Below are 18,325 nucleotides of genomic sequence, written 5' to 3' on the forward strand. Positions count from 1 at the left end.
TGAGGGAACACCTAAAATCTTATAGGTATAGTTTCTATTTTTCTCCGTGAGCTTCTACGGATTATCGTCTTATCTATTGTTTAAAAACCGCAAAGGCGCGTGCCACTATGAAAAAATGGTCAGGCCGCATAGGTAGCGTTTATTGAATTACTACTCTATTGAGCACGGAATAAGATTCATTATGAACTAATACAGAATTCTAACAGAATAGCTGTCTGATCTCTATTGGTGCGTCTAAGGTAGGCGGCTAAACGCTCTAAAACCAGCTTAACTTGTGACACTGCGATCCGAAACAAAGATACGTATTCGAAGACCTTGCTTGCACTGGTAATGCGAGCGCACGGCTTGCTAGCGCCAAGGAAGCAATGTTATGTTTCTTTAGTGTTAGCGAAAAAATAAGTGTTTTCCATAAAATAAATAAAGTGCCTATTTATTTTAATTTCGTATATATTCTATAAATATTTGTTTCCTGACGCTACCTAATAAAGACCGACGTTGAAGGCGCTTATTCCCATGACTTACAACTTGTCCAATATAAGTGAATCCGTATACCTCTCGTAGCTATGAATAAACAAGGTTCACACTTTTATATTGGTTCTCTTGAGTCGTGCGCTCGGTGAACGATTGGAATATATAAATACCAGGAGTAACTACGAATTACCAGTGATTACAATATTGGCTCTTGTCAAGCGTACCTGTATTTTCCGAAAAACCATCAGAAGTGAAACCCTGAAACCTCGAGATCCCTATCAACTGAGATCATATCGTTATACTGGTTTTCTCGAGGCGACACGTTAGTTGAACATAGTGAATAGTCGACCAGGGTTTCAGAAGTAAAAAGCGAGGGTCAATTTCATGCTTTAAAAATATGATAGTCAATAATTTGATATTAATCTCAGTGTAACTCGCTCGCTCAGATATTTGCTTGAGAGAGACGGTCTAAGATTAGGTAATATCAAATCATTGATATTTTTTTAAAATCGAAATGACTTGATAACACTTTAAGACGACAATGTAAGAAGTATGTACGTCTCGCCTACACATTTGTATAATGTTATTAGTTTTTCTCTGTTGCACCTCGAGGAATACGCAAAATATAGGGGTCTCGCTTGCGCAGCACTGTTAACTATATTTGGTTATCCTTGTTGCTCGTTGTGCACATGTACATTATAATGGTGTGTAGTATTTGCAAATGTATGGGTGCTGGACCAGATTTTAGTTTTGTCAACTATTAACGTCACATATCTACCCCTTTTACTTATATCAATGAGTATTCCCCGACTAAAGGATGACTGACGCTAGGCCGGGCCGGGGCCGCCGGGCCGGAGCTTATGAAAAGCACCACGTGATCACCGATCAGCCGTCATTGAAAATGACATGTCGGATGCCTCGGCCCGCGCACGGGCCGATCTACCGCGGGACATGCGTAATATAGTCAAAAACATATAATGTCGAAAGATTAATTATAGCCGGTCAAACATTTTGTCAGTCGATATAGGCGAGAAATTCAACTTTCTATGGGACAATAACCATTCGCGCCTACATTTTTTATAATTGCCGCCTTTTTCTACTGATGGAAATGTCTGGACTTGACAGGCTATATGTTCCTTTATCCGTTAAGACACAAAAGCGCTTAAAACTCATGATTTTTCTACGTATGCTCTGGTAAATACTTTAAGTAAAACACCACATACGATATAATTATTGTCTAGCCTATTGGTTGACTGGTAGAGAATGCGTCAAGGCGTTAAGTCCGCTATTTGTAGATACTCTTTTTAGGGTTCCGTACCCAAAGGGTCAAACGGGACCCTATTACTGAGACTTCGCTGTCCGTCCGTCCGTCCGTCCGTCTGTCACCAGGCTGTATCTCATGAACTGTGATAGTTAGCCAGTTGAAATTTCTACAGATTATGTATTTTTGTTCCCGCTATAACAACAAATACTAAAAACACAATAAAATGAATATTTCTTTCCAATCTCGAGGTTCTCATCCAATCACCGAAGTTAAGCAACGTCGGGCGGGGTCAGTACTTGGATGGATGACCGTTTTTATAGATACTTATATATGGAATATTTTAAAATGTTGTTGCCTGCATTGTGTTATTGTACCTATCAAAATAAAATAAAATAAAATAAATAAAAATAATGGTATGGAACCCTTCCTGTGCGAGTCCGACTCGCACTTAGCTGATTTTTTTTTATTAAATTTGTGCAAGAAGGTTTAAATAAATAAAAAATATTTAATTGTGTTTATTTAGCAGTCGCACAGTCTGGGATTTACCGTCAGTTTTTTGCACCCCTGTTTTATATTTAATTTTAATGCTTTGATACTTTTTAAACCCTTCAGTCAAACTCCCAGATGAATACTACTAATAGTTCTCTCGATACGATTTTTTAAAGGCGCGGTTCATGACGTCATCAAAAAGTGTTTGTAATTTTATTTCCTAAAATATCGCCAGTAATGACATTATTTCCTTTGTATTACATTTTAGGATATTTAATATATTACTAGTATCAATTACAATAGGTTAACTTTAATAATTAAGTCGCTAGGACATATTATATTTTTTTTCATTTTTTTTTTCTAAATTAATTAGTAATCAATTGGGGTACCTCATTTTTTCATAATAGGTTTTGAATGAAATATACCTATATTTACTGAAAACTTCAGCTGTTTAACTCAAAGGACATCAGAGTTATAGCATTTCTAAGTTTTTGAGATATTTCTATGGAAATAGGGGTGTCACATTTAGGAATCCATGAGTTATAATTTCTGTCTATTTAGTACATAGCAAAACGATACGCAAAGGTGATTTTATGAAAATCAGGCAACTGACTTGAAGAGTTCTGTTTCTGTAGGTACTATTCGCTAAATGGTAAAAACTGACGAGCATGTATAAATAATGTTATGAGAGTGACTGAAGCGAAAGTGGTTTAGGTACCTAGAATGTAGTTTATTCTTAAAATTTAAATGTAAATATTAAGTTTATTCTTCATCTGAGTACAATAGTTTTTCATCTGTGCCTAAAATTATGTTTTCGTAATCATTGTCGTCGTTCAGTATCATGTTGGATGGTTCAATTTCTTTTAAAAGGTTTATGACTTTTGTGGGGATCGGTGTTCGTTTTTGTAAACTTATGCGGTCTTTAAGAGACAGTTGGGATATGAAAGGATCAGAAGATTCCAGACCACGGTGGAACAGGTCTAGAATGGTGGCCTTCCTATTTATTTTCCTGGTGTGGTGTTCTCTGTCGTATCGCCAGAATTTATTTCTTGACTCACCGGCCTGCTCGGACAGCATTCCTATTGGTAAAGGAGTCGCCTCGATAATTTGCCAGCCGTGCATCAGTATTTTGTGCATTGTGACCGACATATGGAACCAATTATATTGTTCTACATATTTTTCGGCCACAGATGCACAAAATATTCGAAATTTATTTGCTTCAATTGGTAAACCACTTGACAGAAGAACCAAAATGGTATGAAAGTCCTCAACTAGCCACAACTCTATGCCTAAAATCGGCTCGATGACGCCTCACCCCCGCTCCTCCAGATATTATGTATAGGTAGTGGGTTTCAGCAAAAGCTTGACGAAGGCGGACCCCTTCCCACTACCACATAATATCCTTCATAGGAGATACCGAGACTTACAGCCTCAAATAAGTAACAGTCATTATTTAAAGTGACGTTTACTCCTTTAAGTCTATCAGTATCGATAAGCAAAACAAGAATACTGACCATTCTGCTGTAGCAGAGGTAATGCTTTTTGATTTACTTATAACATAATATCTGTGCAGTCTCAGTAGCTGAGTACTGATTAGGGTACACAATACGGCTCAGTACTTAGGTTAGTAAGTATTAGGATGTCGTCATAAGAATGTAAGTGTCCAAACATCAAAACAATTACAAAATGTATCTCCTAATCTATTTCTGGTTTTAGAATAACAGCAGCATTTATTAATACGAATAAGAATTAAATGATTACATACTTTGAAATATTAGTTCCTAGTTCCTACCCTACGGCGGTGAACTCTTATGACAACTGACAACCCTAACACTAAATATTTAAAAAATTGTAACTCTGATGTCCTTCCCGATAGACATTTGATTTTTTTTTATTGTTAGGTCTATATATAGACAAAAGTAAAAAAAAAAAATTAGGCACCCCAATTGAGTGGTTTTAGAGAAAAAAAATAAAACCTGTTTTTGATAAATCAGTATTTGGTGCTGCCTACAACCGTTATTTTCAACATTAGTCGAATATAATAGGTAGTTTATTAGTAACCCAATCAACATGTACTAGCTTAATTAGAAATAAATAAGCGACAAGGGAGAAATTAGGTTTTTCTGGTTTCTATGACTTTACATAGCAATTTCTCGATTTTTTTTATTTTTCAAAAAGTATAGTAGATAGAACTGCAGGACCTTCATGATACCCCATAATTCAATAAACTGAACATGATGCCATTAAAAATGATGGTGATTAAAATTTAAGGCAAATCCCAGACTGTGAGTCGTAGTTTCGTTACTTACAAGCTAGCCCCGAGATCTCGAAAATAAGTAGTTTCAGAGATTTCTTTAGAAAACTCCAATCATTTCGCTAGATATCTAGTGACACACTTCCACATGAAGATGTGTCCGGCATATTCACAAAATATTTTGCTATACCAGAATAAACACCCTGTATCTAGAGTGTTACAAAATATAAATTATCGGGTTTTATTCCACATAGCCGTATAATCAACTTTATTACTTCGTATTTCACTAGGTTCTTAAATCATAGAGTATATTACTAGGAGACAATATGATGTGCAATATGCGGTCTTATATAATAAAATAAATAGTGAACTGAATATTCATTCGAAAAATGTACACTGAAAGAAATGTTTGCATAACTGTAACAAACATTTTGGTTACTGTTTACACAAAAATTGGGACTTGCGAACTATGTGTTATATGTTACAAAACCGTGTTTGGCTATCAGTGTTCAGGTATTTATTATACACTACAAAATAAGTTTTGTAAATTTATGCAAAGTTTATTTTCTTATAACCGTAGTTTAGTTATTTAGTAAAGTTACAAAACCAGTTCGGCTATTTATTTTTTTCAGTGTATACGAATGTAACAAATTACTTTGTGATTGGTTATATACATTAGATTACAATAAGACCGAAAATTTTATTCACAAATAAATAAAGATAAAAGTAGGATCTTAATTCATGTAAATTAAGGATAAAACCTCTATCACCTAATAATTTACTATTAAAATTTAATAACCCAACTACTAAAACGAACACACACTCACGATACACACACACACACACGCGCGCGCGCGCGCGTAGAGCTTGTAATTTAGTTCTTTAGTTTTAGTTCTTAAGATACTCAATGTAACATAGTTATACTCTGATCATATTACAATGTATTACAATGTTCTAATTAGTTACCAATTGGAAGAGCGAGACTTTCTGACACACTATACCTACTAGAAGGCCTCGACACTCTCAACTCCTTGCACTATTGTATTATTTTAGATTTAATGGAATAAATTTATTATATAAAATTTATATTGAATATAAGTAGTATCTAAATATATCTAACCTATGACTCCATTTTACAAAACAAATCTCAAAATTAAGACTAGAGGTTTGAGTCCATTTTGATAATTCTCAGTTGCTATTGCTAGACTAAACGTTTAGCTTACTAAAGGATTTACCTGTGTTCCTCAAATAAGCGTATATGTATTTGTATTAACACTTCAGAAATACTTTAATTCTTAGGACATTTGGCTTTAGATTATGGTTGTTAAGCGTCCAGGATAAAGAACCTTTCTTCTTGGGGTTTGTCGCAGCCGGGGCCGAGGTAGCGGCGCCGGAGCTCGAGGTCAGGCGGCGCGGACACGTCGCCTTGCAAAATGCTGTAGGCCTGCTCAATTGTACTTTCGATTTCTGGCTTCAACTCCTGAAAAATAAACAATAGGTTTAAAGACATGAGTCTGGTACTGGGGAACAAAAATGGTAAGTCAGTTTAGACTGGATTTGGGTTTTTGGTATGTGTGGTAGAGCGTAGTTATCGTTGTAAAATGTATGGGTGCTTCCAGATTTGAGTTGCGTGTGCCTCCGGCGCATTCATTGTTGCAGAAGTCACCCATTATCTCGCCTCAGAAAGCACAAGTGGTGTACGCACTCTGCAAGTGTGGCCTGGACATTGTGCTTCCCGCGCCTACCCGGTACTCGCCTCAAACAGGTCTGGTGAGCGGCGCGCGCGCTCGGCCAGCGCGGCGTGCAGGTGGTAGAGCAGCAGGCCGCGGAGGTGCGCGTCGCCCGCGCCCAGCGCCGCCACCGTGCGCAGCGTGCCGCGGCACAGCGTCTCCTTCAGCGACAGCCGGGATTCCGACAGCTCTGTGGAAATCATGCGTTGTCAGTTCCCGGTGTTTTACTTTAATTACTACCTATTACATGCATATAGACCTAAAATAGCGCGAGAAGGTAACAAACAGATCAACAAGATCAGATTATGTAGATATATAAGTAAGTACCCATATCCTTTATATCCGCAGTTTTAGTCTAAATGCTGGAGTCAACATTTAGACTAAAACTACGGATATAAAACAATTTCTATTAAAGACTTAGTAACTTTGAGAGTTGTTAGGATATACAGGATAGTTAGGGATATAGAGGAGTATTTGAGGGGGACGATTATTATATTAAAAGCCCTTTAGATAATAGTAGACGACCTTAGATACATTTTATACTCATTCTATCTCTTGGATTTACAGAAAGAATTACTGGCTGGGACATTGTTCTGCCAGAAATCTATCTTCGTAACGCGAATACGCAAGACTCGTAGCGCAATCCGTATTGATATTCGATTCTTCATTCATTCTTGGCTCACTACAATGCAAATAGTTGGCTATTGAAAAAATGTAGGTCTACATCAGCAGATTTTAACGGCATGATGCCAAATTAGCACTTAGGTTTGCACACGATGACCCGTACCTATAGCATAGGCTAATTGAAAACCAATAACAAATTGTCGATTGTAACTATTTTAAATATGGACACACCGTGCCACACACGTTTGTTGCCTGATATTTCCGTCTACGTAGATCCCGCGTGCCCTTATCAATCAGATGGATGACAACAATTTTGACGGCGCCTGACGAATGACGGCATTATTTACCACGTCCAATTGCTGATAGACACTACCTCATATCTCAGAAACGTATCATCCCGTCACATTAACACATCACTAACGTACGTAAATCATTACAGACGCCAAAAATGACGAACACAACGAAGTACAGTGCACCGGGATTATTAAGTGCGGAGTATTATAGCTTGTAGTACTAACGGCACAGGTAAACCAATCCACCTGCTGACGACGTGCGGCCGGGCGTTCCTCGCGGCGGCGCCCATGTCAACGGCGGTTAATCGTACAACTGCCCCTCGCGATAATATCGCCCCTGATTTTATTGACTTGTTGCGTAGTACGACTGCATACCGTGACACGCTATTCTGAACGCGTGCTGTAACACTAACTAAAATTAATACAAGACGTCAAAATGCGTTTGAAGACCACGGAATGGCGCAGTTGTTTCATGTACTTGGAAATCTTGGAATACAATTCGGAGTATTCGGACTATTACTGTCGCTTTTGATTAAGGGGCGGGCACGTCCGTTCTCTAAAAGGTTATGTAACACATAAATAGTTGTTAACATGATAATGAGTGGTTACGCAGTAGTCGCCTGGGCATGAGCTGGCGTGGCCTACATGTGCATCGCAGTGGCGCATCCAAATGTGGCAATGTGATTGTGGTCATGACGCACACTGCCGACCTATTGTTTTAACTAGCACGCTTGCAACTCGTACTAATCTGCGTATATGGACGCGAACAATATTTATATATAAACGAAGTAAATCGCTACTCGAAAACTGATAGAATTCTATAATATTTATAATACGTATGATGCTCATGAGAAGAAATTGCTATCTAGATAAGTTTCTTTTTACTGGAGAATCTTGGTTACTGACATATTGTTTTGTTTAGAAAAGTAAAAAATTAATTTCCCAATAACTTTCCATCGGTGCATAAACAACTATAGTTAATTTATTCAAGGTTTTCCTTCCACTATAATTAAATCCTATAATCGAGGTAGCGATCTTCAAAAGTGTATGATGGGTCGGGTCAAATGTTTGTATCAGAAGCAGCCTACTTATGTACAAAATAAACTACCAAGTTATAGTGACAGCGATTTACTTGACTGACACCCTAATAAGAGTATACGAGTACTTTACCTAATATACTTATTTTACTCTTTGGTATACTGACATAAATATATACCTCTACCTAGCTACAACCGAACCTTGGTATCAAAGTTGTTAAGTAATTAATCCTTGGCTCGATACAAACCACAAGATGCCCGCGAATATAATATCTACACACCACAACCCATTATAGCCATGTGATACGAGTAGGTATGTTTCTTATTAAATATAAAACATACGTTTTTAAAACCAAAATAATTTTTAAAAGTTTTTTTTTAATATTTACCCCGCCCGACGTTGCTTTAACTTCGGTGATTGGACGAGAACATCGAGATTGGAAAGAAATAGTTATTTTATTCTGTTTTTAGTATTTGTTGTTATAGGGGCAACAGAAATACATAATCTGTAGAAATTTCAACTGGCTAACTATCACGGTTCATGAGATACAGCCCGTGACAGACGGATGGACGGACAGCGGAGTCTCAGTAATAGGGTCCCGTTTGACCCTTTGAGTACGGAACCCTAAAAATGATGACTAGTTAGAGTAAGCCTATATTTCTCCTATTAAAAGAGTTCTTTATATTCAGAGCATTGAGAATACGATATATTTATTCTAACTCTTATGTAATAACACTGATTTAAGTTTTCACGATTTTTACTCATTATTACTTATTTACAAAAACGGCACGGATGACCACGGGGACAACGCCATCCTCGAAACGTCGGGGTATTTAAAGTCTTTAGGAATAGTTAGTTATTTATTACCAAACCAGAGGCAGGAAAACAGTGGTTGTAATCGAACCAAACACCAAGTTTAAAAGTGTCTTAAAGATTACCGCACCGGACCCCGACCTTGGTGCGGTGCGGCGCACGTATCGATAGTGTTGAGTAAGCTGGTCGGCGCGTGCGCAACTTGCTGGTATACTTAGGTCTTAAAGGCGCCCGAACCATATATAAAATAAGGTCGTTATTATCGCGGCCCTGAAGTAACTCGGCTTTCGGCCTAGGAATGTGTATTTCGAGATTATGGCCCTACGTCGAACGCGCCCTTCAGCTTTTTGGGCATCGAAGCTTTTGTCTTTTGCGTCGCCTAAAATCTTGCTTTCGGATCTTTGCCCCGTCTGATTGACACTTAGCTTGTGTCGCGTTCAAACTTAATCTTCGTGCAGCTCGGTCTTCGGCTTCCCATCGAGATCCATGTGTTTTGTCGAGAGCCAGAATCCCCACCATGGCGCTCCTGCAACAGCACACAATATTTGCGTGTTGTAAATATAGTGGCGTTATGCTAAAACTTTCCATTTCGCCTTTTACACAAATAATCATTACCTATTCTGTCCAAACTCCTGCAAGTCCTGCAGGTCGGGTTTTCTCACACTGTTGTTTATATGGAATATGAATTTATGAGAGCTGGAATCACCTCAGCTACGCCATTCTCCATCACGTATCACGCCACACGTGCTCTTTTTTACCAATCTCTTTCACATTTACCATTTTGGCGCCCTCCTACCATTTAGCACTCGCTCTACCCTAGGACCGGCCCTGCGTATTTGACGCACGAGGCCCTTCAAACCTCGAGGCCGTAGGCGGTCGCCCACGTCGCCCACGCCTAACGCCGCCTCTGTTCGGGTTTAACAAATGCCATTAATTTGAATGACTGCAGCCCAATACCCAAGAACAACCAAAAGGACATGTCAAGCGATTTATAACAATTTTCACGCGATCGAAATAAATATTTTCTATTCTTTTCTTTCTTTCTTTTCAATTGTGTACAAACTGTAAATTGATATGTAAATACATCTGAAATGTTTAAAATGTAAGATAAAAATATGCTTCCACGTTTGACAGCTAAAGAAATGTCGCTCCACACTCATTCCACACTCCATAAATGTCGCTTTACGATTAATATTTTATGCGCCCTAACGGCGGCATACAGCACCATCTACATTACCTGTCAAATTCAATGGACAAATTTGTCTCAGATTTTACACATTTATTACAATAAAAAAAACTGATAAAATTACTGCGTGCATACTGTTTTTATACTGGTATTAAGAAATCTTAAAACAGAAAAATACTACTGTGATTTCCAAATAGGTGATATGAAATCATTTTTAGGGTTCCGTAGCCAAATGGCAAAAAACGGAACCCTTATAGATTCGTCATGTCCGTCTGTCTGTCCGATTCTGTCACAGCCACTTTTTTCCGAAACTATAAGAGCTATACTGTTCAAACTTAGTAAGTGGATGTATTCTATGAACCGCATTAAGATGTTCACACAAAAATAGAAAAAAAAACAATAATTTTTGGGGGTTCCCCATACTTAGAACTGAAACTCAAAAAATCTTTTTTCATCAAACCCATACGTGTGGGGTATCTATGGATAGGTTTTCAAAAATGATATTGAGGTTTCTAATATCATTTTTTTCTAAAATGAATAGTTTGCGCGAGAGATACTTCCAAAGTGGTAAAATGTGTGTCCCCCCCCCCCGTAACTTCTAAAATAACAGAATGAAAAAACTAAAAAAAATATATGATATACATTGTCATGCAAACTTCCACCGAAAATTGGTTTGAACGAGATCTAGTAAGTAGTTTTTTTTTTTAATACGTCATACTATTTAAAAAAAAAAATTTTTCATCAAACCCATACGTGTGGGGTATCTATGGATAGGTTTTCAAAAATGATATTTAGGTTTCTAATATCATTTTTTTCTAAACTGAATAGTTTGCGCGAGAGACACTTCCAAAGTGGTGAAATGTGTGTCCAAAGTGGTAAAATGTTGAACAAGATCTAGCAAGTAGATTTTTTTTAATACGTCTCAAATGGTACGGAACCCTTCATGCGCGAGTCAGCTTGTTAGAAAAGTAATCATTCTCTGTAATATATACGAGTAATTACTCGTCGAAAAATCTCTAGTTAGACAAATTCATAAGTCATCATCTCATCATCAAACTAAAAAGCAACTCATCTGAATTAAGCGGTGACGCGCTTCGACGCGTAGATGGCTGATTGATGCTAAATAGTCATTTGCTTCTGGTTGAAGCTCTAACCTGTCATCCCTATTATCTAGGCAATACATATAGTTTGACTGAAAATATCGAACGAGTTGATTTTTGGAAATTATCATGTATTAAAAATTCATATTAGGCGACTAACTATAAATTTAACTATGGTGTCAAATATTATACTCGTAATTATGTATTGCTATAAATTTTCTGTAATGTGGCGAATGTGTGGTTCCGTACCCAAAGAGTCAAACGGGACCCTATTACTGAAACTTCGCTGTCCGTCTGTCTGTCACCAGGCTGTATCTCATGAACCGTGATAGCTAGACAATTGAAAATTTCACAGATGATATATTTCTGTTGCCGCTATAACAACAAATACTAACAATATAATTTTTTTGTCGTTTTCATAAATAATGGTACGGAACCCTTCGTGCGCGAGTCCGACTCGCACTTGGCCGGTTTTTAAGTATACTGATCACTGCATTATCCTTATACCGGACAATGAATCATCAACGTTAAAAGTGCATGGCGATTTTATCAATGAATTCATTCATAATTTCTCCATGTAATTTCGCAGCTCACTGTACCTAATCATATTACAAACATGGAATTATTGAAACATAATGCAGATGAGTGAATAAATTTTTTTGTGAAGTTGTATTGCGTTTCCCGTCTTCACTCTTGAGATTCTAATTTATTTTTAACTTAACGTTAGTGTTAAAGACGACTAATGACAGAAAAGTGAACAGTAGACACAAAAAGTTGTGAGTTGAAATTGAGTTAGTTAACTTTATTTTAAAACTCTATACGATACGAGATGATAGATATACCTATAATTATATATAAGGCAGTTAAACTCGCATGCATTTTGATCTAGGGAAATACGGATTTATGTTAATAGATTTAAGATGAAACATGTTGAATCTTGATAATTCTTTGTTAGTTTTATAATATTAGTTATAATAACACGATGTCACAATACCGAATAATTTCATATCGTCAGCAAATCCAAGCTTCAGTGCAAGTCTCAGTCGCAAATCAACAAAAATGTGGTTGGAGTAAGGGATTAAAGCAGCTAGTCTTTCTAGCACGAAAGTTTCTAGCTGGAGTTGATTATCCAGGTTCAGCGTGGATACGAGGCTCCCGAGGACGCCCTGCACCATGTTCACACGGGCAGGGGGCTCCAGGGCTTCGCAGTTGTCACACTGCCACTCGCACCGGGGGTCCAAAGGCGTTACCGGTAAGAGAACTCCGACGCACTCCTTGTCCAAGCATCGCAACGCTGATAGCCTTGTTCCCATTTCAGAGGAGTCGGAGCACCTGTGGCATTTACACCAGAATCTTTTAGTCTTGTACAATTGAATCCGTCTGGCAGGCGTACACCAAAGCAGCCCAGTGTAACTGCTGACGATTTCTTCCCCAACTTCGATGTTTTTACTCGCATAAACCGTCATTGCATAATCATCACCGAATTCATTTCTTGTGTTTGGCATGCAACTGTGATTCAAAAATGCGGATATTGGATATAGGCCGCGCAGGGGCACCATCTGTTTTTGGCTGTGATTAGATATTCTAAATGAATTAATTTTTAATATTTCTGAGCACATCGTAATGAACTTGATTTGTTCTCCAGGAATGATGTTTTCTGGTATTAACGTTTGAAGTTCCGACCAGTCAACACTGCTAGAATCGCTTTTCTGTAGCCGACAAAGCATTTCGACCTGCTGTTTTGATAGCAATAAACATTCTAAATATATGAGGATTCCAGCCATAAATCGGGCCTTATTATCGAAATCTACATCCAGTTTCCAAGTAGTAGTAATAAAGTCGCACTTTTGGGCATGCCGTGAATTTTTACAGTCTTCGGAGCACACCATTAAATAACACTTTTCACATAAAACACAAGTTTTATTTATTTGAAAACAGGTGGTACAAAAGGTTTCTTCATTCTGATCTGCCCGCGGTCCAATAACTAGAGGTTTGTTGGTGAAAATTAAGCTTCCTTTTTCTATAAACTTTGTTGCGAATAATCCTCTTCCACCAAGGTTTGAGCGCTTGACATCCCAGGAAATAGACGTGGCGTTTGTTGTGTGTGTTGCGAGATGTTCTTTAAGTACTTCTATGTTTGACAAATGTGCCATGGTGAGGCACCGCCACAGGACTGCGTGATGTGGGGTCCAGGGAGCGCAAGCCGCGGCTGACTGACGCCGCCGTCCAGCGATATCACTTTACCATGACCTGATATGAAAATAGCGACAAGAGTATATTTCAAATCTGATTCATGGGCCTGTACTCGTGTCGAATCTGACGTAATGTGTGTCTGTATTCGAATTATGTTTATCGGTATGTCGAACCTAAAAGCATTCTTTAAATGTATTTTTGTTGCGCACTATTGTTGAAATAAGGTAGTATGTGAATACTCAGCGCTCATACCCAGTTGAATTTTGTGTTTTATCATGATTTGTTTACAGTTGGGTATTGCAGGTTTACGAATTCTGCTCTAAAGAGGAGTTTACTGGAATTCGATTTCACTTTGTATGTAGTTTTAGTAGATATTAAATAGGTATCTAGGTGTAAGGGCAGGCGGAAAAAGAAAATTTGAAAAACTTTGTTAGCATTTCACATAGTTCATTTTTTTTTACTAAAATTATTCAAAAATATTTTTTACCACAAATGTATCTATGCACTGAGACTGTAAGCTATTATTTACGAATACATTTATATTTTTATATTTCCTTTGTTATTTTCTATACTTAATTTTATTTTTAGGTTTAACTAGTTTTCATTTCATAATAGTATTATTTAATTTAGTTCGTTTTATTTAATTTTATTGTAATGAAGATAGATTATTTATTTAATAGAGTTAAATATTATAACTGCCATTAATTTATCATCAGATGAATAGGTAGTTAGTTAATATATATTTTTTTTATACCATGACGGTGGCAAGCAAGCATACGACCCGCCTGATGGTAAGCAGTCACCGTAGCCTAAGGACGCCTGCAACTCCAGAGGTGTTACATGCGCGTTGCCGACCCTTTTCCTTGCGTTGTCCCGAGCATTTGGCTCATTGGAGCCTGGGGTCCGCTTGGCAACTAATTCCTAGAATTGGCGTCGGCACCTATTTTTATATTTTCTAATAAATCGCTGTTTCTGTTTTCAAATAATAAAAAATACCTAGTGTACGATCAATAAAATCATACTCATTGCAACTATGCATCTGCAAATTACGTTGAAAATTTGACGTAGGTAATAGAGATCTATGAATGAATGACGTGTGAGTACTCGTCATTGGTCGACGTAAAAATAACCTCTACACTTGTTGTTGATTTGTAGTGCATGGTAGTGCTAAGAGCATAACTCACGTATTCATTTTGAGAACGAATTTAACTTTTTTTTTTATACTACGTCGGTGGCAAACAAGCATACGGCCCGCCTGTTGGTAAGCAGTCTCCGTAGCCTATGTACGCCTGCAACTCCAGAGGAATTACATGCGCGTTGCCGACCCCATGTGTAGGGTTCCGTAGTTACCCTTCCGTCACAATAAGCTAAACTGGAGCTATTACGAGTAGTATAGTAGATTGTTAACAAGCGATGAGATGGTACCAGACTTAACAAATAGGCAAATTTGCATGATCAGTACCTAATTAAAGTAATATACGTGCGGTCATGATTTTTCCTTTCGACTTACTTGCAATCGGAGACTTTACACGTTTAAAGATAAATTTCACATCGCGAAAAACATTTAGATTGCTATATAGATGAAAAAACACATATTTTAGCAAACTGCAGTTATTTTAAAATGATTTTGTTCATTAAAGCATGAAAAAGTAAAGTATAGCAATAAGTCCCTAGGCATAATGCATTGTACATGAGTGCAATAAACGAATATGAATAAAAAATTAGTAAATTTTATTGTACGACTTTATCGGCTTTATTGATTTATATATCCATGTCAAATTGCAGCTTTCTAGCACTAACGACCACTGAGCAAAACCTCGGACAGACAGACAGACGGACATGGGGAAACTTATTTATACTTATAATTCAACTCTGAATATAGGTCTCCCTCGTTTATAGCTATGGGCGCGCGGCGCAAAGTGCAATCTTACAATTTTACCATGATTTAATTATTTTTGTTAAATTTCACTATTATTCTAACATTTATTTTAAGCAAGGTATTAATGTTATTAAAGATTTTATGATGTGAACTTATTAAATATGTATATAAGAAGGACTCCAGGAGGCAAAATATTTTTACGCCAATTATTTAAACATTTTTTTAAATTTACAATAAACACGAAAGTTCGAAAAAATATGTTAATTAATAATTGCGTAAAGCCTAACTTGTTGAAAAATCAAAATAAGATAAATTTGTAACAGTAGTATACACATTTTTTAACATGTTCAAATAGACCATTATTTTTTCAAATTTTTAAATGAATATTTAATACCTTAAAAATAATATTTAATATATTCGTTTGTCCGCGCCGCACGGTGGGCAGAGCTTAAGTCTTAAATTTCGATATTTTTTCTTGGAATAGCTATTGTTGGGAATAGCTTATTTGGTTGGGAAAATAGTCATTTATAATTTTAAAAAATATACTGTATGAAACGTATCAGTAAAATAAGATTTTCTTTGAAAATAATAGGTTAACCGTAATATCCTCGCAGATGCTTTTGGTACTATTTATATCTGGGGGCCCATTTTTGAATTTGGAGTGCTCGATTTCGTGTAATTCCCTTCAATTTATCTCCACTGCTCGTATTTGTAAAATATCAATTCGCCGTTTTCCACAGATTTTCGAGTGACGAATTCGGGCGCTCGAAATTAAAAAATCAGTTCTCTGATTTTTTGACATAGTCAGAGGCAGAGTCAGCGGCTCAGGTTATTACTTAGTACGAAGAGTAATCAACTTTTTTCCATTTATAAAACAAAACTAAATAATAAGTAATATACAAGAAGCTAACTAGGGTTTTAATGGCCTTAAAACTATACGCCATTTCTTACCGATTTTAGTAAGATGTCCCATTAGTGAGCGATTAACAGAACCAATAATTCATGTCTCAAGACCCAATATGTAATGCCGTGCAATTGAAGAAATGAATAGTAAAATATAAAATAACAATATTAAATATTAATAATAGTATATTTGATAAGAATAAAAATGTACTTATTTATAAGAAGCATCTGCCATTGCCACACCCGATATGGGTATCATGTCTTGGGATAATTTTATTGTTACCTGAGACCTAACATATGTACCTACATGTAAGCAATAAAAAAAAAACGTAAATTAGCACTACTATTACTGATTCCGTGCTATGTACTGTTCTGTACTGACATAATATGTAATGCCGTGTAATGGAAGAAATAAATAGAAATAGCGAACATTTTAAAGAATAAAGTCAAAAATATAAATAAGCACTACTATTAATAATTCTGTACTAATTAGTTATATGTTATTTATTACTTACCATGATAACGGAGTCCTTCAACTTCTCCAAACTCCCAAATAATCCGGCACTGGAGATCGACCACTACTTGGTTTGTTTTTGGAATGTATTTAGTGATCCGGTTAGCGAGGTAGTTTTCCAAATGGTCCACGTCTCCGAAGTCTAATGACCCGAGCAAGCTGCCGATAGCACTCTGCACGGCTCCGACATTCTTCCTAGGTACTCTCAACCCACATTCAAGGCACTGCCACGCACTGGCCATATTCAATGGCTGAATAGGTATTATACTACCAGGACATTCGGTCACAAAGCACTTGAGAGCGGCTAGGAGAGTTCCTCTCTCAGTAGGGTCCGCACAACGGTCACATTTGCACAGGAAATGTTTGGTTTTATACAGTTGAGTTTGTCGTGAAGGCGTCCCCCATAAAAATCCAGAGTAACACGTAAATATCTCACATCCTGCTCGTATATGCTTAATTGCTTTGACTGTCATTTGAGAATCGCTGTTGTAACTGTGCCTCGTGTTTGGTACACAGTTATGATTCATCAAACTAGCAACAGGATATAGCCCTCTTCTGCTCATTTCCTTCTTTCCGTATGCGATTGCAATTTGATACGCGTTTGCATCGAGTACGCAACACGCAAGTCTCATTAGATCTTCTTCGGATTCTGGTATTTCAAAGTATTGCTTCAGGTCTCTAATCTCAGTTCCGTGCTGAGGTAACATGTGAGCTTGGAGGGCGGATAGTAATTGTTTTTGATCTTCACTGAGTAATAACACACGTATGGCAGTAAGTGCACGAGACACAGTCTTATCGCTGAACTCTTCAACAGACACTTTTTTCTCCCAGCGTGAGATAATATTGCAGTCAATAAAATGCACGTCACTATTTTGACACTGTTCGGAACACAACAACAATCCGCATTTTAAACATTTAAACACATTCTCTGTGTCGTTTTTATAACATGCTGTACATCCGCCTTGTTCTATCGATGCAGCCCGGGGCCCGCTGATGAGAGGGTGATCCACGAAGAGTACTTCCCCCGGTAATATGTCTTCCGTTGCAATAAGCCCGCGGCCTCCAACTGAAGATTCACTGATTTCCCATTTGCTGGAATGTAGAACTCCGTCGACGGAGCTGTAGAGTCCTAAGTGTTCCTTTACCATTTGCGACAATTGATCCAATGACAACATCCTGCCGTGACTCGACTCGCTCGATGTCAGCACTACACTGCACGTTCAATGCGAATAAACATCCACCAGTTTTATAACATTAAGTGTCCAGTAATCAAATCATTGTCAACACTGCCAAAAAACCAATGCAATATTAATTTCCTCTATCAATTAATCCCTACTGACTTCACCAACTGCTGCGTGACATGTGTATAGATATCAGCAAGCCTCCCGTCACAGAGTTTGCCAAGTGAGAAATATAACAATAGATTATAATATGAAGCAATTAGACCGACCAGTACTAAGGCCCTAGTTCGATTAATTCGTGAATCGGCCGGTTACCTGAGCGCGCCGCGGAGCAAGTGTGAAAGACTAGTCCGCGACATCTGGAAAAAACTAGCCGAAAATATAGGTATGTGT

The 18,325-nt window shown here is 37.4% G+C and overlaps 1 protein-coding gene across 2 annotated transcripts; it reads right to left on the reverse strand.

The window, feature by feature from the left end:
• Positions 1–4,717: 4,717 nt before the first annotated feature.
• On the reverse strand, positions 4,718–18,084 carry LOC133517993 (SET domain-containing protein SmydA-8-like). 2 transcript variants are annotated; one of them, XM_061851530.1, is made up of 4 exons: positions 16,753–16,890; positions 12,257–13,512; positions 6,235–6,398; positions 4,718–5,958 (listed from the first exon to the last, which is right to left on the reverse strand). In XM_061851530.1, the coding sequence occupies exons 2-4, from the start codon at positions 13,413–13,415 to the stop codon at positions 5,803–5,805; spliced, it is 1,479 nt and encodes a 492-aa protein (XP_061707514.1). In that variant the 5' UTR covers positions 13,416–13,512; positions 16,753–16,890; the 3' UTR covers positions 4,718–5,802. The 2 variants fall into 2 exon arrangements, with proteins under 2 accessions (XP_061707514.1, XP_061707513.1); XM_061851529.1 differs by lacking the exon at positions 12,257–13,512 and having other exon boundaries at positions 16,753–18,084.
• Between the last annotated feature and the right edge of the window lie 241 nt (positions 18,085–18,325).

The sequence above is a fragment of the Cydia pomonella genome, chromosome 5 (genome assembly GCF_033807575.1).
Source record: "Cydia pomonella isolate Wapato2018A chromosome 5, ilCydPomo1, whole genome shotgun sequence".
In the NCBI taxonomy this organism is placed as follows: Eukaryota; Metazoa; Arthropoda; class Insecta; order Lepidoptera; family Tortricidae; genus Cydia; species Cydia pomonella.